Here is a 24810-nt window from a genome sequence, read left to right as displayed (position 1 = left end):
TTGGGAATTTAAGATAAAGTGTAATGACTAAAAAAAACCGCTGGACAATTAACCAGGAAATGAACTTGATCATGATCAAGTGTAACAACTTAAAAAGGTCTGGGCAAATAATTAAGAAGAAAATATAAGGGCAAGTACTATGGGCATCCAAGCACAAGTCTCAAGATGTCACATAGGACTAAATAGTGAAGTGGAGGAGAAAAGAAGGATGAGAGAGAAATAGTCACCTCTCATACAAGGGGCAGCCCCTACACAAACTTCAATAAATATGTGAGAGTATTAGAGATATTGGGGATTGTGTGGTAGAGATGACATATTATACATATCACCTCTTGATTTAATTATGTATGTTATATATAAAATTGGATGTGATAGCCACCTCTACTATAAAACTTGCTCTAAGGGTGCCGAGAATTGAACACGGACTTTGATGTTGAAATCATACACCTTGTCACTACACTAGCCAGTGCATCTTCAAAGTGTAATGAGAAACATGATTAATTTGTGCTAACACGGTAATTTGTGCAAAAGTGTAGGATAGCCCATGCGTATGTTGCCTCCCTTTCACGTAAAAGAGGCGAAAGCAACAGGTTTGTCACATCTTAGGACATGTTTTTGGAAGTGCATGTGTGTACTTAATTGCTACTGTCACTGCTGATTTTGGCGTGTCATACTCATAACAACCTGCAGCTAGCATATTAGCCAGTCAGACGTCTGCCTCATGATAATGGCAGCTAGCCTCCTGATGACATTTGGATCACGAGCCCTTTTACTCCAAACCAATAAAATGGTTAAGAAATGAAAACTAGGAGAATACGATTGACTTTTGATCAATTTACTTCAGCTATGATTGTTTAATCTACAACTAATAAGCTGTCAAAAAAATAAAGTAAGAAACTAAGTATAATTTGGATCTCTAGCCCATTTACTACAAAAGCAATAAAATGGTTAAGAAATGAAAACTATGAGAATACGATTAACTTTTGATCAATTTACTTCCGCTATGATCGTTTAATCTACGGTTGATAAACCGTTGAAAAATAAGCTAAGTTAGTAAGTAAAATAATTTTGTTCAAAACTTTTATATCGGTGTTCTTCACAGTTTACAAGTAAATAAAAAAAAAAACTCAAAATCAATTCTAAAATTTAAGTTTTGGTAGCGAACAGGCTTCGAGAGTTTACTCCAACATCTGTTTTTTTTTTTAAGATAATAGAATAAATCATGGCATTTACTTCAATGAAACTACAACCACTACTTCAACATCTGTTCTTTCTTATAACATCAGTTCGGTATTGAGACAGAAAGGAAAGTAGCGATCGAGAATATATATATGTATGGATCGAAAATATTTACATGAGCGTAACGCATAATATAAGCATGTGCCACTAACAAAAGGTACGAAACGTACAAGAACATCATCAACACGCATATATATGTCCAGTAGTTGTCAGCAGGACAGTAGCCATGGCCATCATATCTTGTCAAATTATCAAACCAAACCATGGCATGTATGTACAGTAGTAGCTTGGCAAAAAGAAAAAGGATGAAAATGAAAGTGCGATTGGATTGCAGCAGCTAGCAAATTAACATCAGATGCTGATCGTTTCCGACTTTCCATGTAGCCATTTGGTTGGGCTCGTAATGCAACCAATGCATGCACAGGGGGCATATGTAGACTGATCAATCATCCATGGATGCACCACCGATCTGCTGACGCCGCTTTCTTCTTCTCAGCAAGGCATTCTGCTGGACAAACGGGAGCTGAGCTTGCCATTTCAGTTGATAGTATCAGCAAGCAAGTGAATCCTCTTCGTTATATGGGTTTTCAAGGGCGAGTGTGTGCTCCTTGAAAGAAGCTGCAGCTTCCTCCCTCTCATCCAGTTTTCCTAGATTGTTGTAGACCATTGCCTTTAGGTAGTATGCTTCTGCCGCCATTTCGTGGTACTACACAGTAGAAAATTCACTCGATCAGCTCTAAATTAAAATGCATTTTTTTCAAGGGATCAACAGAAATAGTGTCCAGCAGCTCACCTCCAAAACCTCCAGATCTTCCGCAGCTTGGTTCAGAGGATCTAGAACAGCAGAAGGGTCTTCGGAAACTGCCATGATGAAAGGACAAAGGGGAACCGGTTTTTCTAAAGTAAGAAAAAACTAACAAGCCTCACAGATTCAAGACGTGTAACATCACAAATGTATTCAGGCTGACATGTAAATTGACCATTCAGTAAAAGCTTACAAAAAGCAACAGCAACATTTTGTTACGTGCTATTTGGCATATCTAAAGGTTGATCATGTTATGAAAACTAAAATGATGCGGGACAGAACTGCAGTGATGCGAAAGCATGATTAGGATATACCTGAGAATTTTGGATCGGACAGATAGCATTTTGCAAGAACTATGTGAGCTCGAGCGCGCAGCTCAAGTCCACCATGACCAAGGATCATTGGAAGGCTTTGGCAAACAAGACTCAAGGCCCTCTTTGCATGGGTTGATCCAAGAGCCAGCCATAATTCAGTAAGAGTTAGTGTAGCCGAGGCTTCAAGCAGATCTAAGTTAAATGATTTGCAGAATGATTGACTAGCTAATGCGTAAGGAAGCCCAAGGACTGCATTGTCAGAATTCTGGCAAAAAATAAGAAAAGTATTAGTTTGCTTGTGGGCGTTGCAACATAATTAGATGCTAGTTCCCAAAAAATGTGTTTTCTTACTTTCTGTATCTCTGCAAGTAATAAAAGAACACTTGCATTCTCCACCTGCATGTTGTACTTGTAGCAAGTAGAGAAAAGAGAATTTGCCACATTTGCTGCCTACACAAGGATACACAAGTATTAGAGCAATATTTATTTTTGTGAGTTTTTGGGCATGATCTGAATAAATTCAGGAGGCAGAATGGTTGAAGTAATGGACAAAGAGGGGCTGGACTTGAACAGGGAAAAGGGGGTAAATGCGCTTGAATATAGGTTGACACATTTGCAAAGGCTTTTTTTCCCCTCGAAAACGTAAGAGGACTGTGCTTCATTTCATTAAGAAGAAGAAAGAAATATGTACAACCAAGGGATCCAAAAGGACCCCTCCAAAAAAAAGGTCACAAAAAGTGGCGCGCAAAAAAACAAAACAAAAGCACACCTAGCAGCGATTAGGCATCTAGGGCAACTGGGCAAGCGACCTACATAGAAGCTCGTGGAGCGCCTTAGCTCCAGCTGCACACCAAAGATTGACAGGCTTCTTAATCAAAGGACAAAGAAATGATGCACAAAATGTCGCTTAGGTAATAATGAGAAATGAATCCAAGAACCTGACTAAATTGTTTTGCGGCAAGAAGCGTGCGAGCATGCCGTAACCTAGCTTCTGTCTTCAGCTCAATGTCGACTCCACTAACAGAAGATGACAACACAGCAAACTCATCACAGATCTGTTGCGCAACTTTCAGGTGTCCTCTACATAGATCAATAATAACACATCAGATTATGGATGTAGACTGCAGCCACTAAAAGAATATTAAAAAAAGTGCAGAAACAGCTTTTTACCGATGCAGAGCACGCTCGTGCAATAATTGCATTTTAAGAAGCTGGATATGTGAATTTGCTGACAACGGGAACTTCTCTTCAGCAAGCTTGAGAGCAGAGAATGCCGCTTCAGATCAATAAGAGAATGTAAGGCTATAAAGTAGCCAAGTGGGAGCTTACAAAATTGGAGGCTATAACACATCTTGGTCATGTGGCAACTTACCTGAATACCCTTTGAAAGTTGCTAAATGCTGAATTAGCTTGACATATGCTAGCGACAGCTCTGATGAACTGCAAGAAGAAATACAATACCATCATATATCCTATCCAGATTGACAACAGCTACAGCATACATAAACATATTGTATGTGATACCTTGCAGCATCAGCAAAGCAGGTTGCATAGACCAACGAATTCATTCGAACCATCGGAGCACTGTGAAGGCAGTGAACAAAAGATGGATGGAAATACATTAGCATTCTAGGAAGGGTACAGATGAATCTGAAGTTTACCACAAAACAAAATCAAATATAAGTCAAGTTGCCAACAAAGCATAAAAGGTAGGGATGTTTTTATACTGGTATCAATAACCCCAACAATGTGCAACCTAAGTATCTTGTGCCATTTCTATCTTGCAAGAGATTTGCTACTTGCTTATCAAACACCTCTTTTCTCACAGGATTACGATATTGTGTCAGGCTGGGAAAGAAAAGGTATAAAAACCCCACATGGTCACATTCGTTGCTGTGATTCTTGTCATAAGCATTATAAGCCATTAACAGAGAACAGATCAGTACCTCCCGTAGTGTTCCCAAGCAGTGGCCCTCAGCAAATAAGCTGAGCCAGCTAATTGCAATACTGATGCAGGTATAGGACTTGGTTGTGCATGAAAATGGAAATTGTCGAAGTCATTCGTAAGTAGTTTTCCAGATTTTTTCGAGCTGCTACACCAAGAATTAGAAGCAGCAGACAGATTCCTAAGCCATGAAGTACTAAAACTACCATTATCATTTGATGCTGATAAGCCATCTGTGCCAAAGTCAGTCAACACACGTGAACTTAATCTCAAATTCTGCAATAAAACCGAAAGACAAAAGGTTATATTAGAAGTAAATGTATAGACATTATGTTGAGACCGAGTGTAATATTATCGGGGACATTGTAGGTTAAGCATACCTTGCAGACATCTGCAGGACATGTTCTAAGCTTTGTGGAAGCATTAGGGCCAAAGGACACCAGAGGCCTTTGGACATGCTGGTAAGGCAAGGTTTACAGTCAGGACAAAAGTAGAGATAAATAAGGATGCACGAAACTAAGTATATCATGAACTAAAAGTCATCTAGCAATAACATTTTCAAGATCAAAACACTAATGCCACAAGACAATTATCGAGAACTGGAGTCCCCAGTTTGCTATCCATTTGAGTCTGTAAATGAACACCTGTTTTTGTAAGCTTTCTTACCAAGCTGGATTGAATTATCTTTGATCTAAAAAAAATGCCATAGGACAGAGAGACTTTGCCACATTTGAAAGCTGACATTATTAGGATGAGATGCACATGCAGGAAGATGAATAAGAAACTTAAGCATTGCTAGGCATTAAAGAGGTCTTAAAATCAAATGAAACAAAATGGAGATCTTACCTTCAGAACAAATTTTGCAAGAGAAAGGTGATCAAAGGACAGCAAGCTTGTAAGTTTCAAGGTATCAGCTCGCTTAAGTGATCTCTTTAAAAGAACAAGCAGCTGTTGCTGAATGGACAGCGGTGTGCCTAATCCGATGTTATTTCCAAGTGAATAAGGAGAACCAATTGTTCCAACTGTGCTTGACATGCCTATCTTTGATAACAGATTGGAAATAGCTCCTAATATATAGGCCAGGCATGAATCATCATTGTTCTGGAAAAAAATGAAGCATGTGTTAAAACAGCCAATTGAAGAGAAGCATTCAGCTCATACTAATATTTAAATAACACCCTAAAACATAGTAGTATAATACACCAGAAATTTGTTTAATATGTACAAGAACATGTACCAAAAATAGTAGCTGACTTATACACAATCTCTTACTCCTATCCAGTAATATGACTTTGGCGATTTGATTCTGATAAGCCGTGGAATTGGCACATCAGTTTAATCGCCTAAGTAACTACCAGTTTGGATATACCCGTTCAGACCCTCAGCCACCTTGGCAGTAACGAGAACTAGGGAAGAGAACACATTAAGTGGAATATATTTTCATTGCTGAGAACTTCATATGAAGAGATTGTATACTGCATGATAATTGATAAAACACGGTGATTAACTGGTTACATTTTTCCAGGTTACGGTAAACTTGGGGGCAAGGTAAGTGTCAAATTCCCAAACAGAATTCAACTTTATCTCGTTTTGTTGTGCTACCAGGTGACAGTTTTGTTTTGTGTGTATGCACATAGCGCTGAGTGCGCAAGCATGTGTGCAAAATTTGCAGAGAATTGTACAACCACTTAAAACTAAACATTGACCATGAAAGAAATTCAATTTGTTCATTCAACTCAGGATGAAAGATAAGAAGAATTAAGGGTACAGCACCCTGCTGAATAGACACTGACTGAAGCCTTGCTATAATAATCAATCAACTCGTTTTTATTGTAAAACAAAATCAAGTTTGAGAAAAAACCAAGTTGTGACTGACCATTTGGGAAACACGCACTGCTTCTGTGAATGCCTGGAAGAAAGAAATCCAAGAGGACAATAAGCAATATTTAATACTGAAACAGATGGTCCTAGTAATATAAATAGGCGGAATAAATTAAAGAAAACCAACTACCTTACATTACCTCTAAGGCTTTCTTCGGATGTCCAAAATAACAGTGCAAGTTACCTAAGCAGAGCAAAGCACTCTCATACTTCCCAACTATAATATCTTGGAATGGAGACGCGGTACGACTGAAAAGTCCTTGCATCCCTGCACTACATCATCCACATAAATTAACTATGTTAGAACATATTTTACAATTGCTTCTGAGTTTTCAACATAGCATATGCAACATGTCACTATCACATATGCTTATAGCTTACTCTTGCTTGCCGACAAAAGATTCTTAAAAAATCATGGTGGGCTAGTGGCAGCATTGAGTAAATATAATACATGTAGCAACAAGTCTAGACAGATATATCATGATTCCAAAACTTGCTGTATTATCCCATTCCAATTTTGATCCGTCTTGATTATAAAGAAATAAAGACTGCAGCATTGCTGAATGCAGAAAGTAGAAACTGCTTTATAGACATCTGAAAACATGCTAGAGTCTAGAGACTAACATGACTTAATTCATAGAATACACCTGCTGTATTAATTCATGGAATACCCCTACTATAATTGCCATGCATGTGCAGAGGCAATAACTAAAACACATGTGCCATCAATCATCGTAAATGGATAGAACAGGTGGTCAAAACATCAAGCACTCTCCAGCAATGAGTTGATGACTAAATGTTAAATAGTACCAGAGAATCATGGAAAAATATGACCAAAACATCAACAACCCCCACCCTCTTTCATATGATTGGCAGTTTGGTACAGACCTGTAATCAAAATAGCGGTGAAGATTATCTAATGCAGCAACGTAGTCATCATGGGTAAGAGCATTCAAATACTGCAAAAATTGGACCTGACAGGTAGAATATAGATCAAAATAAACCATTGTGACAAGGAACTCTTCACAATTCTGCATATTCATAGAAGATTAAGGTATTGCTCTGCTCATAACTTACACGATGGAGCTCTGGAGCTAATTTCTGAAGTTGACTCATAGTAGCATTAAATGAATTCAAAGGCACCGAACTAGGATCCCTGCAGCAAAAGAGGAGCTATTAAAGGCACTGCTTCATGTGCTTCTCAAGAAGTAGGACAAGTTTGTGGTAGCATTAGTTGATTAAATGTGGTAAATGACTCTTACTTCTCAAGAATATCAGCTTGTTGGTTAAGATATGCCTCTAATTGCCATCTTGACCTCAGACAAGTTGGACCCAGGTTATCATCTGCCTTGAACATATTAGCTAGCAAAAGAAATAAAGACATAAATATTTTTGAACAAATGGATCTTTTTCAGCAGCCTGATAAAACAAAAATAGATCATAGAAATAAAATTGCATGTAGCATTGAGAAATAAATGATATTGAAAATCATTGAAAAATATATTTAGCAATACAAATAACGTGACCATGGTATAAAAGTGTGTAATTTCCACAATCCAAAAGTCACCCTGCAATTGAACTGTTGGGAAGTGAAAAATATTGAAGGAGGAAAAGTGATTATCTGAAACTCTTTCATAACTCAAAAGTTTTATGCATTATAGAATTATTATATCCCTTTCCATGTAACTAACCAGCACATATACCAAAAGAAAAACTTTTATCCAGATAACTGTGCGCAGATCATTTTGTAATATCGTAAATCAAATGGCAGAAATAACATAAGTGGAAAATGCTTCACTTTTCAGAATTGAATTGCATTGGGGGAAAGAAACGCAGAGTTGAATTGGTATTACTATTGCCAAATAATTATATGACAAAAAAGGAAGCATAAGAAACTGACCAAACTCCAAATTATGTAAGCTTTATCTTTCTTGTGCTCATTAGTCATCACATCTCATTCTTCTGTTGGTGGAGGGTGATTCTAAAAACCTTGGTGTCGCTTTTTTTTCCTTGTTTGGTGTGTTAAAATAATTCCTCATGCACACTAAATTGATGAAATAGCAGCCTAGCAGGTTATGTATTTGGGATTTTGGGGTTCAGATTTACCTTCCTCAAAATCATGGAGTGAGGCTGGAGCATGTACTAGAGATGACGAGCTGTCTACCATATGGCTCCTAGGGGCATAACCTTGATTGTATTTGTCAAATACACCATCTCTAACATGCATATTTGTATCCATGAAGTTGCTCATTTCCATTTCACTGTTGAAGTCCTCATCTTCTGCCAAATCGTATGAGGTGTCAGCGGAGTTACAATACTCCACAAGATTTGCCAAAAGATGGCAGACACCCTACAACAAGATTCAGCAAGAACACTTAGTACCCTAAATAATAAAAATAAGGCAACAGTAAAAAAATGTTTGCAAATGGATTGCTCTGATTGTAGCACCTCAAAGGTCATTGTATTGAAGGAAAGTATACAGCAACGAAGAAAAACTCCAAGCTGACTATTTGGATCCAGAAATTCGTCTTCCACATTTGCACCTTCTGGCGCAGACAGAACGCCTGGCAGAAACCATTGCAAAAATAAACTATATCCGTTTATAATTCGAAGTCTTTCTCTAAGAATGAAGTATTGAGGACTCAAAACCTCCACCCATATAGTAAAGCTTACCTCGTAGCTTATCAAAGAAGTTGAACAGATCATCCGGTGAAGTAAGCGCTGAAAGGGTACTTGTAAGCTGCTCACAGAGCCAGCCATTAACCAAAGCATCAACTGCCTTCAGCTGCCTTAGAAGCTCTTCCAGTGGAGGTTCCCGAAAATCCTCGCACGACTACAAAGCACAAGTAAGTGGAGATCCATACGAGTGAACTGAAAGCTATACCCAGCTTGAGAATGGGGAGATATTAAAAGGTAGTGACAGTAAAATGCGCAATTGGTCACACTTGTGTCCTCCATGAACTTGGAACAGATCAAGTGAATGGCCTACGCAGTCGATCAATCTCAACCAGCCTATCACACCAAACCGCAAATGGATGATGATTTTAAAGCTATAATGGTTATTTGGTCACATCAGCAGCAGCTAAATTCAGAGAGCAAGCAAAGTGTAGCATCTCAGTTCAGGAGTGACATTTCGGGCGTGCGGTGGGGGAAGGGAGGAGAGGCGATGCTTACGCGGGTGAGGGCGAAGAGGAAGAGGCCGAGGCGGTTGTGGTGGGCGACGGACTCGAAGGGGAAGGGCAGCGCGGGGGCCGAGACCCCGGCCTGCGGCGGCGGCGCGAACACCTGCACGAGGTGGCACAGCGCCAGCTTGTGCGGCGTCAGCTCCAGCAGCGCCCCGCCGCCCACCGTCCCCGCCTCCTTCCCCGCCGCGCCCCCGCCCACCCCCGCGAACACGTTCATCTCCGCCGCCTCGCCGTCGCCGCCGCCGCCGGAGACGAGGGTTTTGAATTCGCTTGGCTCGCGACGGAGCAAAATGTCTATGGCTTTTTGCGGGGATTGAACAAATGGGCCCAAAAAAATTAGTGGGCCTGCTCGCTAAATTCAGGCCCATTATGGGCCAGAAATAACTTATTGGCTTTGCATGGGAATTCAGGCCCGTGTAAATGGGCCGTACATGTGGGCCAGCGTTCATTTCTTTCTTTTATTAATATCATTCATTTCCTGCTGCATTTTAATTTCGATCTGCTTTCTAATATGGGGCGCAAGATCTTTATTTTCTCAATTAATTCAGAAAATGGAACGACTCCTATGAAATGTCTGCATCCAAAATCGATCCTAGTTTGATGTGAAAGGCCTCTTTTGGAAAATGGGCCAGGAACTTTTTTTCCACATTGTGAGAAGTAATAATAAAAAAAGGTTGAAGGTGAAAAAAACACTCGTCCGATATGTTCTTGTTATTTCACATGACAAAAGGTGCTAAGTGGAGGACTTCACCCTGTATTTTCTTTTCTAAAAGTAAATAAATTTTGACCAACAGAAGTATTTTATGTGCTCAAGTAACATATGGTTCATGTGAATTGGAAAGGGGAAAAAAAGAGAAGGCAAATTGCAAATTGTATATTCTTGAGTAGTAGTACTACAATTTACTTTACACACTATATAGCACTAAACACATGGTTCATGTGAATCTAAAAAAAAAAAAAGAAGGCAAATTGCAATTCTTGTCATCTTTCGTTCTGCAAACCAATGCCAATTCACACCTGCGCTTTGATTTCCGGGTAATCTCATCAGAATCGCGAGATGTGGCCTGGAAGAAAGCAATGGCCATCCTGACACCTCCCAGCCACAAGAACCCTAGCCAAGAGCTAGCAGCAGTGTCATCTGCATGCCATTGTCCAGTAGTATCTGCTGTTCTCAATATTCACCAGAAGTAAGAATGTACTACTAAGATTTATTGATGCAGAGTAGCCAGTCATATCTCCTGCTGCTAGGAGACAATTTGCCACAATTGAGTCCAAAGGTCTAGTGGTTACTGGACCACACCCAAATTGTGGTTCTCATTCAACAAGGTTCAGAGGATGACAGAGTCACCAAATGGTAAGCACATTGTTCAGATCATCATGTTGTTAAACATCATAATCAGCAAGGAGTTTCAGACTAAGACTGGTTATTTATCATCTGACATAACAACAACATGTGAAAACTCTTGGGGTTCTGCTTTCCTAGTAAAACATCATAATAAGGAAAGAGATTTAGATTAAGACTGGTTGTTTATGAAAAATGCTTTCAGCTGACATAGCAGCAACATGTGAAAACTCTGGGGGCTCTTTTTTCCTAGTTTTGACCTCTGAACAGTAGAATCAATGTTCAGATCAGCAATTCAGTATGGTTGAACAGTGGCATGTTTGTAACAAAGGCAAAGCTTGAATTCTTGAAGACAAATGAAGAGTAATATGCTTCTTGAACTGTGGGGCTTACCCCCTCTGTATTTGTTTCTAACAAGAGTTGAGTATTGAGGGACCTGAAATCAGTCCCTTGAACTAAAGAAAAACTGTGGCAGGCTTATGGCATACAGGTAGCTGCTTGAATATATACAACAGCCAAGAAATCGTGCGAAATCAAAGGAAAAGAAAATGAAAGAAAAAAAATAATAAGGCATCTGATCTAGTGATTGTTCATGATGCAACTGCCGCTCTTGCATAAGCGACCGGTAAAGACAGCAGCTTCTTTGCCTTGTTTACATACGCGCGCTTGGTGAAGTTGTTGTAGTCGTTTGCTTCGATAGCATCAAGGATCTGCCGGTATAACCACAAAGATGCCAGAACCTACGAGAAAATAATCGATTAAGGTAAATTTCAGTGGTTTATTTTATTTGTGGAACATAAAACCGCAGAATTTGTAGCCTCTCATACCGGCCATCTACTCGCAGAGTCTAGATGCGCAACGCCCTTCTCCGCCTCATCAAAGAATAACCTGGCACGCAGAATTTGTCCCTTCATGAACTTCCTCCATTTATCAGTCACTTTCCCTCTGAATATGTCTTCTTCTGTCAGACCTGCCTCTGCCAATTCATCCAATGGAAGGTAGATTCTTCCCCTCCTTGAGCTGAAATTCCATCCACAACAAACATATTACATCACAATCAACCAAAAAACTTAATCTCAATAGCGACAAATCGGTACATATGCCTTAAATTAAACTTATGTGCGCTTCAAATTTTTAATGTGAAAGGCATCTGTTTAGGCACAATTTTGGACTAGACTTTAAAGTGCAAATGGTTTGTGCAATACATATTGGGTGTCAAACTACATATTTATCATGTGAAAGTCTGCAATTATTAACTCAGAAAAAGAACATGCTGGTAGTGAGCACATTGGTACTTACTCTTCGCCTACGTCTCTGAGAATATTCGTCAGCTGGTTGGCGATCCCAAGAGCTAGCGCAGCGTTGTACACGCTCTCGGTTGAGGCCTTCGAGTCGGGGGCAATCCCCATCACCGGTACTGTCATGAGACCAACCGTGCCAGCAACGTAGTAGCAGTAGAGGTAGAGCTCATCAAAGCTCCTATACCTTGATTTCCACAGGTCAAGCCTCATTCCTTCAATCATGTCTTTGAATGGCTGTAAATAAAAGAGATCCCGACGGTGCAGAAACATCAGACAAATGCGTGTCACCAATTTACTGTGTACTAATAACTTTTAAAAGCACTTCATATCCTGCTTTTAGAGTAGCTTTTTTGTTGGCTGTACCTGGATATCTACTGGAAACTTTGACACTGTGTCCGAGAGGGCTGCATCATACATATCATATGGCCTGCCTTCGAAGAGATCTTCTAATCTCTTCTCCCATCGATCAAGTGCCTTTGGTGTAATGTAAGACGAGTTAGGGCCATCTACCAGTTCATCAGTTCTTCTGCACCATACTGCCAAAGACAAAAACAAAGGTAAGAATTAAAAATTCCACAAACAATTGAAGTTATCTGAATTTTCACAAGTGAGAGTAACTGGTAGATCAATGAATAGTTAACTAATCCATACCATAGATTGCCCAGACAGCTTTGCGCCTTTCAGGAGTCATAAGCTGAGTACCTGAAATGTAAACGATGGAAACAAAAACCATGAGAAATTACACAAGGTGAAATTCCACTTTACGTAGAAAATCTAAGTATCAACCATACATCAGAGTTTGAGCTAGTCCCCAAAAGGACCTCATAGCAATAGAAAATGAGTCCCTTACCAGGTCAGGGATGATCCAAGTGGAAACACGGTGATACAGAAAGCAAGATTAAAAAAAAACAAGAAGGTTACTGGATTCATCAATCAAGCCCATGCGTCCTCACATCACCCACAAACCCACTACCAACCAGCATATCCCTGACCCTAATTAAGAAGAGAAATCTATAAATTGCCAGTGGTGCACTAGAGAGATCACCATATCTGCGCATCTGCTTGTTGGATCATTTCCTTGGGATGGCATCTATCATCCACGTGCATTATCTTACCTACTCTGAAGTCGGCAAACATTTGTATATACATGTACAGTTGTTCAGAGCACTGAGAGCCACTCACTCACTCAGGCTGGTGTTGTTTGGCTACTGCTAATATATTTTTGCCATCAGAAGGAGTATTCCATAAATTATACGCAGGAATATTTATCTTCTTAACACGTAATAGGAATCTAGGAATGTTCATAGATTTTTTTTAATCACCTTTTAACACCACCCTCTTACAATTCCTAGTAAAAGCCAACTAATTGCAGCATTAACTAATCTTTTTAGACCAACAAGTACAAGAAAGTGAAAGTGAGATGTGGCTCCTAGAACCACAAAAAGGGTCGCAAAATTTTATCAAGCCAGCCATTCCACCCAAGAACCCAAAAAGAAATAGAGAAAGGGTAGGTCTACAATTATCATATACAGTACTATGAACAAATCAAGAAAAGGAAGAGACGCTAGCTAAGCTAGGGAGTAGTAGTGGCAAACGAATAGTAGCTAGCTTTCACCTGTGAAATGATAAAGTAATAACGGTGATAAAAACAAAATTGAATGATTAGTCAATGTTGGGTTGGCTGACCTAGGTAGAAGGTCTTGGCGTACTCGGCGCAGACCTCGCCGCAGCGGTGGTAGGCGTCGCCGAGGAGGCCCCAGTCGACGGCGTCCTCCTCCGCCCACCGCGGCGCCCCCGCGCCGCGGCGGTGGGTGGCCTCCTCCACCAGCGCCGCCTGCCGCAGCACGACCTCGTAGACGGCCTCCTCCGCCGCCGTCCTCCTCGACGCCACGGCCACCGGCGCCGTGGCCACCGCCAGGCTCGCGGCCTGCAGCGGCCTCACCGACGAGGCGACGACGACCGGCCTCCTCCCCCTCCGCTGGTGACGCTGGTGGAAGATGGCGTGGATCCTGATGCAGCTGCCGTGGGGGTGGGGCGCCGCCGTCCAGAGCGCCGCCGCCGACGAGGAGGACGCCATCGGGGGCGCGCGGCGATGTGGGGTTGGGGCTCGCTGCGCGGGTCGAATGGTTGGGGTTGTGTGTTCGTGTGGGAGGAGGGGTGCGTTTAAATGGTTGGACACCGAGTGAGTGTGAGTGAGTTTGGGGGGGGGTGGGTGACGTGGACGTGCCACATGCCTCTCAATCACCTTTAGATCTACTGGTGCCGCAGCCTGGTACAGTACTAACTTGTTTTCTTATAGCAAGTTCAATACTAGGGCAGTCCCAACCCATAGTGTCCACATGCAGTGTCTATGGTGCCATGTCAATAAGACATCACAACAGAAACTACACTCTACAACCCATGGTTTTTTAAGGTGGACTATTAATAAATACATTATCTCTCTTCTCTACCAATCATGTTTATTCTTCATCTACTATGAAGACACTATTATCTCCCAATACAAAACTTGATAGTGTCTAGTGCATAGGTTTTCGTGTTGAAGCTGTGTCTTGCATGAGACCCAGTCTCTTCCTCTATTCACTCTCTCTCTTAATTAATATAGTGTCACATAAGCTAAAAGTCCTACATGGCAATGTAGTTAATGCCATAGACACCATCCTAGGTGGAGGGTTGGGACTGCCCATATAGCCCACTACTAGCGTCAAATCATCTATAACCAATATAATAGCCAATTTATACAATAGTTGCTTACTATACTATTAATAAATAGTTTCACCTGTCATACACATATTACGTCTTGGAGTCCGTGCTGCAGCTGGCTACAAATCTGTAGCCTGCTGCTCTTCTCTCTCTTTCTTTAACTCTTTAAAATATGTTTATAGCTGGCTTATAGCATGCTATTGTACCTGATCTTAAATTGGCGCTTCTAACATCTCATTTACCACTAGCTACTAGTGAAGTACTCCCTCCCTTCGATCTATATTATATATTATAAGTCGTTTGATTTATTTTCTTAGTTAAACTTGTTTAAATTTAAATAAGTTTATAAAAGAATATACTAATATTTTTCAATACAAAACAAACATATTATCAAAATATATTTAATATTAAATTTAATGAAACTAATTTGGTGTTGTAAATGTTGCTAATTTTTTTCTATAAATTTGATCAAACTTAAAAAAATCGATTAAGAAAGAGGTTAAGTGACTTATAATATGAAACGGTAGGGGTACTTTCCCTTTTTTTTGCAAGATACATTTTGTCACGCCTAAAGTTGCCACATTTTTTCTCATGCTTGCTACGGTGTGACTAAAAATTTTGATCTATTGTGACTTAGATAAGCATGATAGCTTTTATTGGCAAAATAGTCCCTTCTAAGGTAGATGTTACATGCCTCTCAATCACCTTCATCTTCGATCTACTAGTGGCGCAAGCTGGTACTAGATGGGGTTCTGCATATGATTTATCACGATATAAATATTATATTTCACGTCAGTGTAACATAATTTCAAGAGTACGTAGTACATACGTAGGTAATTCTTATGTTCAATTTTGATGCTCGGTATTCTTAAGAGTATACACAGTTATATACATGACAGCTAGTGTATAAAATAATAACGAGCCTAAGAAGAACAAACAAGAGTGTTCAATTTTACTGTCTGTTAGTGTGACATAGTATCACTTTAGAAGAATTTGAATTAGAAATAATAACGGGCTCATTTTTTCGCTTATGCTCCAAAATTTAAATTTTTAATCTTAAATTTAAAGCTGATTTTAAGGTTTTTCATCGAAGTTTATTTTTTAACCTTTGATTTTTGATCGCTAAGAGCACGTATATAAAAGTTTTATTTATAAATTACTTTTCGTTTGCAAGTATGTTGTTACGTATTCGGAAACGATGGCTCCAGTAAAGTCGTTGTCTACCAGTACCAAATACTACGCCTAAAAATGTGGTGCTCTGTCTTGTCAACCAAATTTTCAACATTAATTTTTTTTCTTCCTCTGAAGGAAGTGGTATTTTTTTTTGGACCATAAAATTTCTCAAGAAACCATAGGATGGCTCATGAAAAAAAGAAAACAAAATGGCATATGGCAAAGTATTACCTTGTGTGCTACTACATCCATCCACAAATGGTATGAGCTGATACATAGGCTATCAGTAGGATATCTCCGATTCATTAACCATGTGAATAATTACTACCATCCATCCACACAATGTGAATAATTAGATTGAATTCCAATTAACCCTCCAAACAATGGTATAGCTTATATATTTGTTCAGGTTTGCCATGTGGTTGACTTAATCAATCACCAAAGATTTGCAGTAACATGCTCACAAGTGCCGTATGTATGTGTATTGACCAACTAATGAGCACATATATGGTATAGTGTCTCTGGATAATCATCATCGTTAACAGTTATATAACGACGAACTTAATTAGCAACTAATCTGAATTAAGTAGAGATCGAGGTCGATCTCCCCCACGCAGCTTGCATGTGCTGTATGCATACATGTCACTGTGTGAAGGAGACAGGGCGCCGTCGCCGTCAGAAAGCTGCAGATTTATTACTACTAATCCTAATCAAGCAAGCACGTACAGCTGATCCATCTTAATATGTCTAATCACCTCGATAATTGCGTCTTGATCACTCGGACTCTTATGCTCTTTTGGTTTCATATGGTTAAGATAATTAATTAGTTGATGATGCAATACTCTGCTACTTAAATTAGTAATTACAGTAGAATTAGGCCATGTTTCTTTCAATTTGAGATTATTATAATCTAGATTATTAAGTCAGATTAATATAAGCTAGATTGTTATAATCTATAGTAGAATAAGCGGTTAGTTGTTTCTTTCCTAGATTATTAGAGCATAGATTATTAGGTTTATAAGTCTAAAAAGGGAGTGGGGTGGCATGGTGGGTAATTTTTCATCCAATAATCTGAAAAAAGCTCACCTAATGAGCTTATTAGATTATAATAAGCTGGGCTCCAGATTATAATAAGCTACTTCAATAAGTTGTCTGTTTCTTTCAGCTTACTCCCAATAATCTGGATTATAATAATCCCAAGCTGAAAGAAACAGAGCCTTGGTACGTACTGTAGAAGAAGAACAAATCAACAAGTAATTGAGGCCAAAAGGACAACTCGCAGCTGGTACGAGAATCCGGAGCGCTAGATCCCCTTCTTGACAGCGACAAATTAATCACTACTTATTACCCTCAATTATTTATGGCTAATACACATTTTACACAATTAAATTACACTTGCATTAAATTAATGAAAACAAATGACCAAAATAATACGAAAAACTCTTTGAGGGCGACTTTTATAATTCTACTTTTACCAGTGGTTTTAATGTGTTAAATAATCCATGTGAAAAAAGGAGAAAAATGTCACCAAAATCAGCTTAACAGATAAAAAAAAAGATGGACCTTAAACAAAGTAGCCCCAATAATATGTTCTCCCGCTCTACGTTTCTCATTACTTGGACAAAATAAGAAGGCGCACAGTAATGATCATTACTACTCTTTTAGTAAGTTTTTATGTTTAATTAAGGACAAGATTTGATCAAACTTTTAAATGTTATTTGGTCCATTAGTTTATTTCAAAGTTAGTTTGTAAAATCTAAATGAGTTGTGATATTATAGTACTATTTCTTGAGGTAAATCTACGTGTACAAATTTTTTAAAAAATTAAGCACTTGAAATATTTGTGATGGTTTGGAAGTGTAAAAGTATAACCGAATCGTTCTTGACTTCTTGTGGTGGACGTCACCGAAGCGAAGGGAGTATAACAAGGAGAAGTTGTACTGTAATTGTTAGTCTTCGATCGACGGCGTTTATTATCAAGGTTAACAACAGTTTAATTACCACCTAGTTGTCAACGTAAAAACGCATCAAAGGCTTTGTCTTTTTACCACTCGGCCGACCTAGCTAGCTAGTAGATTAAACTAGGCACATACTTGGAGACAATAATTAAGGATAAGGATGATCGATTAACACATCCATCATGCCATGTTCTCTTTCAGTCCATCCATTCCTAATTTATCATCACATTACTATATAACCGAGTATATGTACCTAAAACAAGAAATATATTACATTAAATTTTGTAAAAAAACTTGATGTATACACCATCCCGTTACTTCTTAATTAGTCAATAATATATCAAAACATTAATTGCACGTTATTTGTAAATGGTTGTGTGCATGAATACATGCAACAATTTTTATTTATTTTTATGCATTAATATGATAATTATTCGAGAATAGCCTACAAAAAATATATGATGATTAGTTAGTTAGAAATGGAGGGAGTAATTTTCTGCTTAATTTGCTTGGGTTTGGCCGCTGATTGGCCTCGTGTGTCCACGTCAGTCAAAGCTAGCATATTCCCTCCGTACTCGTAAAGAAAGTCGTTTAGGACAATGTTTAAGTCAAACCTTGAAAATATAAATCATGAATAACTCTCAAATTGTTGAGTTTGAAAATATAAAAATTATATGAATAGATTTATCTTGAAAAATACTTTCATAAAAGCATACATATATCACTTTTCAATAAATATTTTTATAGAAACAAGAAGTCAAAGTTGTGTTTTAGATACCGTGTCGCTGTCAAAAACGACTTTCTTTACGAATAACGAGGGAATACAACATCATCCTTCTTGTAGTTGCTTTTCGTCCACATAGGAGGCCATGGGCCATGCCACTCGCCACGTAGGCATCTTTTTAGTGGCCAATTTATTACCGTATGGTCTTTTCTGTCATGCGCGTCTTCTACACGGATGAGTCTCCTCTGACATGTTAGAGGGACCCACCCACACGTCAGTGACCCACGTCTCTCTGACTTTACGTTAGAGGAGCCTTCTACACACGAACGAACTTTTCTGTACAAACTTTTTGAACAAAATTTTGTTAATTTGTATGGCCTTTCACACAGCCATACATTATTTTTTAAAAAATTACACGCTGCCTATAAGAAAAAGAAGCCAATAGGATGTCTTTTTCGCACAGAATGCACTCGTGTATGTAGCACAGCGGTTCACTCGCCAAACAAAAGGCACAGTATTCAATTGAGACTTGGTCCTTTTGCAGTATTTTTATTTTTGGTTTTTATTTTGTCCTTTTTCTAGGATGGGTATACAGGATAGCTACGCGTGTCATTTTCTCTCTTTTGGATTATATCGTAGTGTGCTGCCCTAAATCGACGGCCACGAAATTTTGATTTTTTTTTAAATTATACATTACAACACAGACACTCACAACGTACGCGCACTCACATCTATGAATGCATGTACGCAAACCCTACCCCTATAAGCATTTTCAAAGACTGGGCCGGCAAATCTTCCTTGAGAGATTGACGAAGTCACTACAGGCGTCTCGCTGTCGACGGAAACGTCGCCTACCACTGAAAGCACGACGCCATTAAATCCTGGAAAATTCGCTTCCATTGGAAGTCGAACACAGGACCTCAGGTGCTTAGGAGGCTCTTGTAACCACTAGATTATAGGCCTAAATTTTGATTTGGCCGATCGGCCGGTTTCTCCACAAACTAGGTAGCTGTTCATCGAATTGAATACTACTCCATTCCTTGTGTTTGGAGTATACATTTGCATAAACACCTTTTATATACTACCCCGTCCTAAAATTATTGTCGTTTTAAGGTTGTTTAGCAAAACTTAAGGTTTATGAAAAAGAAAAGACTATAATACATTATATTCTATTAAATAGTACATAAATGAGAGTGAGAAGGCAGTTAGAGGTAGAATAGAAAATGATTGATGTGACAAAAAGCGCTCCAAAGAAACAAGTATTTTTAGATAAATTTAAATTCTAAAGTGACAACTATTATGGGACGAAAGAGAGTATTACAAAGTAAGACACTAATTATATGCACAGAGAGACAAAGTGCCATTGGCATTGAAGCAACCTTTCTACCTTACAAACTACAGCTCCATCGTTTGTTTATTAATTTATCAATTAAAGTTTAACTTTATTTTTTATCATAGTTTATTTTTTAATATTTATTTTTATCACTTAAAAATATAGATAGAAAATCCCTATAAATAATTAGGTTTCTTAGTTATTTTTTCACGGCTTATCATTGTAGATGAATCGATGAGAATGAAGAGACGAAACAAAGGATCTACTAGAAGAGATTGAAAATGCCAGTCGTGACATGCGTACTGACATGACACCAGTGCTGGCTCACAGTACATATATACGTAGTGTGTATGTATATCTATAGAGATAATTTGCATTTAGGGCCACCTTTTATCACCAAAGTTTCGCTTTGGCTACCTTTAAAACCATCGTTTCACTTTGGACTAGATTAATTTGTCTTTGTTTCACTTTGAACCACCCCAAAACTTTTTCGAGCACATAGATGACTTTAACCGCATCGGCACCTATAAACCCATAATTTTCCCGACTTACATGTAGACTATTCTTCGCAAGATTAGAGGGTAGATACAACTAAAAAAGTAACTTAGGGTGGTCTAAACCATAACAAAGGTAATATTGTCTAGTCTAAAGTGAAAATATTAGTTAGAGGGTGGCACAAAGTCAAATTTTAGTAATAAAATGTGGACCAAAGTATAATTAACTCACTACTGGCTGGTGATCAGTAGTTATCCATTAATAGCATTTCATCCAGTTAATGAAGAGTGATTAGGTGGCACATAATCAGAGCTAGTTGAGTCGTGTACTACGTCGATGGGACAAAAGCTTTGGACGGTGCGTTCGAGGATCTGGAAGCCCATTTGATCTGCAGATTCTTCGTTCATCGCCAGCTACGATTCCGTACTAAAATACTATCCCAAATACAGCCTAGGTTTTCCACGTCCAACTTTGATCGTTTATCTTATTTAAAAATTTTTTGAAAAAAATTAAAAACATACGTCACGAGTAAAGTACTATTCATATTTTATCATCTCATAACAATAAAAATGCTAATTATAAAAAAAATTTAAATAAGACGGACGATCAAAGTTAGGCGCGGAAACTCGTGACTACACTTATTATGGGACGGAGGTAGTAAAAGATTTTTAATTAGATAAGATATACTGTATCTTAGGTGGTGTTTGAATCTAAGGACTTAATGTATTTAGACACTAATTTATAGTATTAAATATAGGCTACTTACAAAACTAATTACATAAATGAAAGCTAATTCGCGAGATAATTTTTTTAAGCCTAATTAATATAATTAGAGAATGTTTAGTGTAACATCATATAGGCTAATCATGTATTAATTAGGTTCAATAGATCCGTCTCGCAAATTAGTCCAAGATTATTGATGGGTTTTATTAATAGTCTACGTTTAATATTTATAATTAGTGTTCAAACATCCGATATGATAGGGACTTAAAAGTTTTAGTCCCATCTAAACAAGGTCTTAATACTATAAAGCTACACAGGTTGTTTGTTCAAATTCATAGTGCTGAAATCTGTCCCATTTAATCAAAACTCAGGATGAATGGAGTACTCGATTGCAATGTACTCCATCATGTATAAATATTGGACGCAATTAACTTTTTAACTTTGATCATTTATTTTATTTAAAATTTCATGTAAATATATAAAAAGTACATGTCATATTTAAAATAGTTTTAGAAAAACCAAGTAACAAAAATATTGATTATATATATCAAAATAGAATAAGTCATATCGATGTTAATTTGCATTAACTAATTATACGTATGAAAAGATATGCATGATGATGAGAATGCCATAGTACAGTACATGTATGTGGGTGACGTAGAGACCTATGAAGAATTAGTTAGTACACTCCAAATCTCCAAATGTACGTACTGATTAGCACTTAGCAGCAGCTAGCACTAAGCTAGTTGCATAGGTTGGTGCTTAATTAAAATGATTAGAGTAACTTGTATAAAATTATGTAAATGCACGTACGTAAGCACGGCATCCAAGCCTTCGAGATGCCATGCTTGAAGCCTCCAACAAACATATAATTTGTGTTTAGTTAGGCATGCATAACTCTCTGTCTGGTAAAAAGGTGTAGAGAGAGCTTAATAATTAATCAGCACTTAATTGGAATCATCTGGAGTTCAATCAAGCATTTCCTTTTCTAGCTAGCTTGTCTCCTATGGGTACACGTAGACCGAGTCTAGCACAATCTTGCATGTCATTTTTTAGTATTAATCATCATCTTGTATATATTGTTAGTATATTTTACTGCACCTTGCTAATGCTCAACAATATCCAATTAATGTACGAGGTACTGCACATCTGTGACTAGCTAGCGTGCTGCTTCCTCCATTCACAAATTTAAGGGTAGCCAAAATAAATCTTACTAAAATTTTAGCAAATTAGTAATATTGCTAAAATTTTAGCAGAATTTCTTATGTATTTGTTAAAGTTTGGCAACAAACTAAACGTGACACATTTTTGACAACTGCGTTAAAAAATGATATAGTTGAAAATGGTATCAAACTGAATAGTCCCTAAGTATTTAAAGAGTTTAGTATAGATAAAAGTTAAGGTCCAATTACTTTGATATCACTGGAAGTTCATGGTTACGATATACTTACCAGTGAGTAATAAATAAATATAGGAAATTAATATAAGAGTGCACTGGATTGGGAAAATAGTACTCTAGAAATACTAATATTTGTGGATAGTTTTTAAAAGTTATAGATGCTTACTAGGAGATGTACCATCCTCATCAAAGGTTTGTTTTTTTTTATGGAGGAAGTATATTTTGTTTGACAAGGGGTGAAAAACTACTCCTTAGTCCAAGAAAAGAAAAACTGCAGTCTTCAATGATCAGCATTTGGAGTACTCCAGCAATTAAATGGGCCTTGGGTCCAAGTAAAGTAGCCCATATGGCACGGGAGGCCCACCGTGTTGTACAGAGAGATGCTGCTAAATAGAGTATTCTTTTAGATGGTACGCAATTCAATCGGTGGGTTGCTGCCTTGCAGAATGTATCGGAAAATCCTCTAAAAAGGTGAAGGAAAAAAAGATTCGCTTGAAAATTTTCCTACCAAATTCTACAACCAAAAGCTTGAGTAGAAAATAATTCAATGAAATTTTAATCCTTTAAAGAAAAAAAACTATAGGACAATATAATGTGTCGTTGGAACAGGATAGATAATAGAGATGAGATGCAACGCGAGGCATTAGCTACTCCCTCTGTCCTAAAATATAAAAACTTAGAACCGGATATCTGTCCAAACTCGTAGTACTAGAAAATGTTCCATCCGATTCTAAGCTCTTATACTATATTTTGGGATGGAGGGAGTATTAGAGATGTGACTTTTCTAACTCATCCCTCTTGTTTTCTATACACATATTCTCAAACTATTAAACGGTATGTTTTTTATAAAAATTTTCTATACAAAAGTTATTTTAAAAACAATATTAATCTATTTTTTTAAAAAATAACTAATATTTTATTAATTATACGTTAATACATATATTGTTTTACGTGTGGAAGAGGAGGGTTCCCAAGTTCCCAACCCCTTTTCCCAAACACAGCGTAAACAGAATCCCGTATCCCATTGAAAGGAGCCCAGTTAGGTTTCTCCAGGAGGAGTATAACTTGGACAAGTGTTGACATGCATGCTTTAGGAGTATCGTGTCAGGTTCAGCCAACTCTTGCCGCTCTACCGTCTTCTCGTCTCACGCGACGTGTCGTAACCATTTTAATTACTACTTAATGACATTATTTATGCTTCGCGTGTATATATATTTCAGTTTCAGCTAGCTCGATCACACGCCAACACACCAAGCTAGTCGACGACTCGTACGCCGCCATGAGCGACGCCCAAGCGCAGCCCATCCGCCCCGGCGACGTCTACCCGCCCTCCGCCGCCGACCACCACCAGGCTCGCCGCGAACGCGACAAGGCTGTCGCCGCCGACCAAGGTGGCGGCGGCGGCGACCTCCGTGTCACCGAGGCCGACCTCCCCGCCGCCGGCAAGCGCGTCGTCACCGCCACCGCCGGCGGGCAGGTGATGGCGCAGTTCACCGTGCCTGTGCCGAGCGCGGAGGAGGAAACCACCGACGCGGTCACCATCGGCGAGGCGCTACTGGCGGCGGGATCCGACGACAACGAGCCCGTCGGCCTCGCCGACGCCGCGGCGGTGCAGGCCGCCGAGATGCGCGCCACGGGGCTGGCCGGCGTCGTCCCCGGCGGCGTCGCGGCCGCGGCGCAGCAGGCCGCCGAGGCGAACATGAGGCGCCGCCCCGACGGTGACGACGGGGAGAACAAGGCCACCACGACGACGCTGATGAAGGACGTGGTGGGCGGCGCCGCGGAGGCGCTCCCGGCGGACAAGGTGGCCACCAGGGAGGACGCCGACAGAGTGGCGGCCGCCGCGGCGCGGAACGCGGCCAGGCGCGGCGGCGGCGGCGGGAAGGGCGTGGCGGAGGCGGTGGCGGCGGCGGCGGAGATGAACGAGGGGAGGATGGTTTAATGCATGCGTAGTACGCATACTTTTCAAGTTTTCATCAGCTGTATTATTGTACGCTTTGTGTTGGTGTATCGCTCTTGTTATTTCTCTATTTCTCTATGTAGTACTGTCGAGTATGAACCAGCAAAAAATATGGTATGATGATTAATATAGTTGATCTAGAAATGCACTGTACGTGTGGGAAAAATCTTGCCCCGTTTTCATATTATACGCCTTTTTCTTGGTCAAATTTATAAAAACATATGGAAACATTTTTTAATACAAAACAAATACTTCATAATATATGGGAATATATTCACTGTTACATAAAAAATATCAAACTTTTTTCCAAAAATGAGGTAGTAATTATTAGGA

The 24810-nt window shown here is 39.1% G+C and overlaps 3 protein-coding genes across 4 annotated transcripts; 1 reads left to right on the top strand and 2 right to left on the bottom strand.

Moving 5' to 3' along the window:
- Nucleotides 1-1095: 1095 nt before the first annotated feature.
- On the bottom strand, nucleotides 1096-9601 carry LOC127757787 (anaphase-promoting complex subunit 5). Of its 2 annotated transcripts, XM_052283362.1 has the most exons (20): nucleotides 9359-9601; nucleotides 8858-9017; nucleotides 8633-8748; nucleotides 8291-8534; nucleotides 7447-7546; nucleotides 7262-7340; nucleotides 7073-7158; nucleotides 6325-6457; nucleotides 6180-6212; nucleotides 5150-5404; nucleotides 4684-4761; nucleotides 4305-4579; nucleotides 3883-3942; nucleotides 3731-3798; nucleotides 3529-3634; nucleotides 3297-3438; nucleotides 2710-2808; nucleotides 2359-2623; nucleotides 2033-2100; nucleotides 1096-1945 (listed from the first exon to the last, which is right to left on the bottom strand). In XM_052283362.1, exons 1-20 carry the CDS (start codon nucleotides 9584-9586, stop codon nucleotides 1790-1792), a joined length of 2751 nt encoding a protein of 916 aa, XP_052139322.1. In that variant the 5' UTR covers nucleotides 9587-9601; the 3' UTR covers nucleotides 1096-1789. The 2 variants fall into 2 exon arrangements, with proteins under 2 accessions (XP_052139322.1, XP_052139323.1); XM_052283363.1 differs by lacking the exons at nucleotides 1096-1945; nucleotides 2033-2100 and adding an exon at nucleotides 3128-3201 and having other exon boundaries at nucleotides 2456-2623.
- Nucleotides 9602-11056: 1455 nt separating this feature from the next.
- Nucleotides 11057-14156, bottom strand: LOC127758008 (phytoene synthase 2, chloroplastic). Its single transcript, XM_052283606.1, has 6 exons — nucleotides 13699-14156; nucleotides 12664-12714; nucleotides 12376-12548; nucleotides 12011-12246; nucleotides 11539-11731; nucleotides 11057-11451 (listed from the first exon to the last, which is right to left on the bottom strand). The coding sequence occupies exons 1-6, from the start codon at nucleotides 14087-14089 to the stop codon at nucleotides 11302-11304; spliced, it is 1194 nt and encodes a 397-aa protein (XP_052139566.1). The 5' UTR covers nucleotides 14090-14156; the 3' UTR covers nucleotides 11057-11301.
- A 9633-nt stretch (nucleotides 14157-23789) lies between these two features.
- Nucleotides 23790-24459, top strand: LOC127756232 (late embryogenesis abundant protein D-34-like). The gene has a single exon (XM_052281628.1). It carries the CDS (start codon nucleotides 23797-23799, stop codon nucleotides 24457-24459), a length of 663 nt encoding a protein of 220 aa, XP_052137588.1. The 5' UTR covers nucleotides 23790-23796.
- The last annotated feature ends 351 nt before the right edge of the window (nucleotides 24460-24810 follow it).

The sequence above is a fragment of the Oryza glaberrima genome, chromosome 12 (assembly GCF_000147395.1).
Source record: "Oryza glaberrima chromosome 12, OglaRS2, whole genome shotgun sequence".
Taxonomy (NCBI): Eukaryota; Viridiplantae; Streptophyta; class Magnoliopsida; order Poales; family Poaceae; genus Oryza; species Oryza glaberrima.
This window is presented reverse-complemented; position numbering and strand designations above follow the sequence as displayed.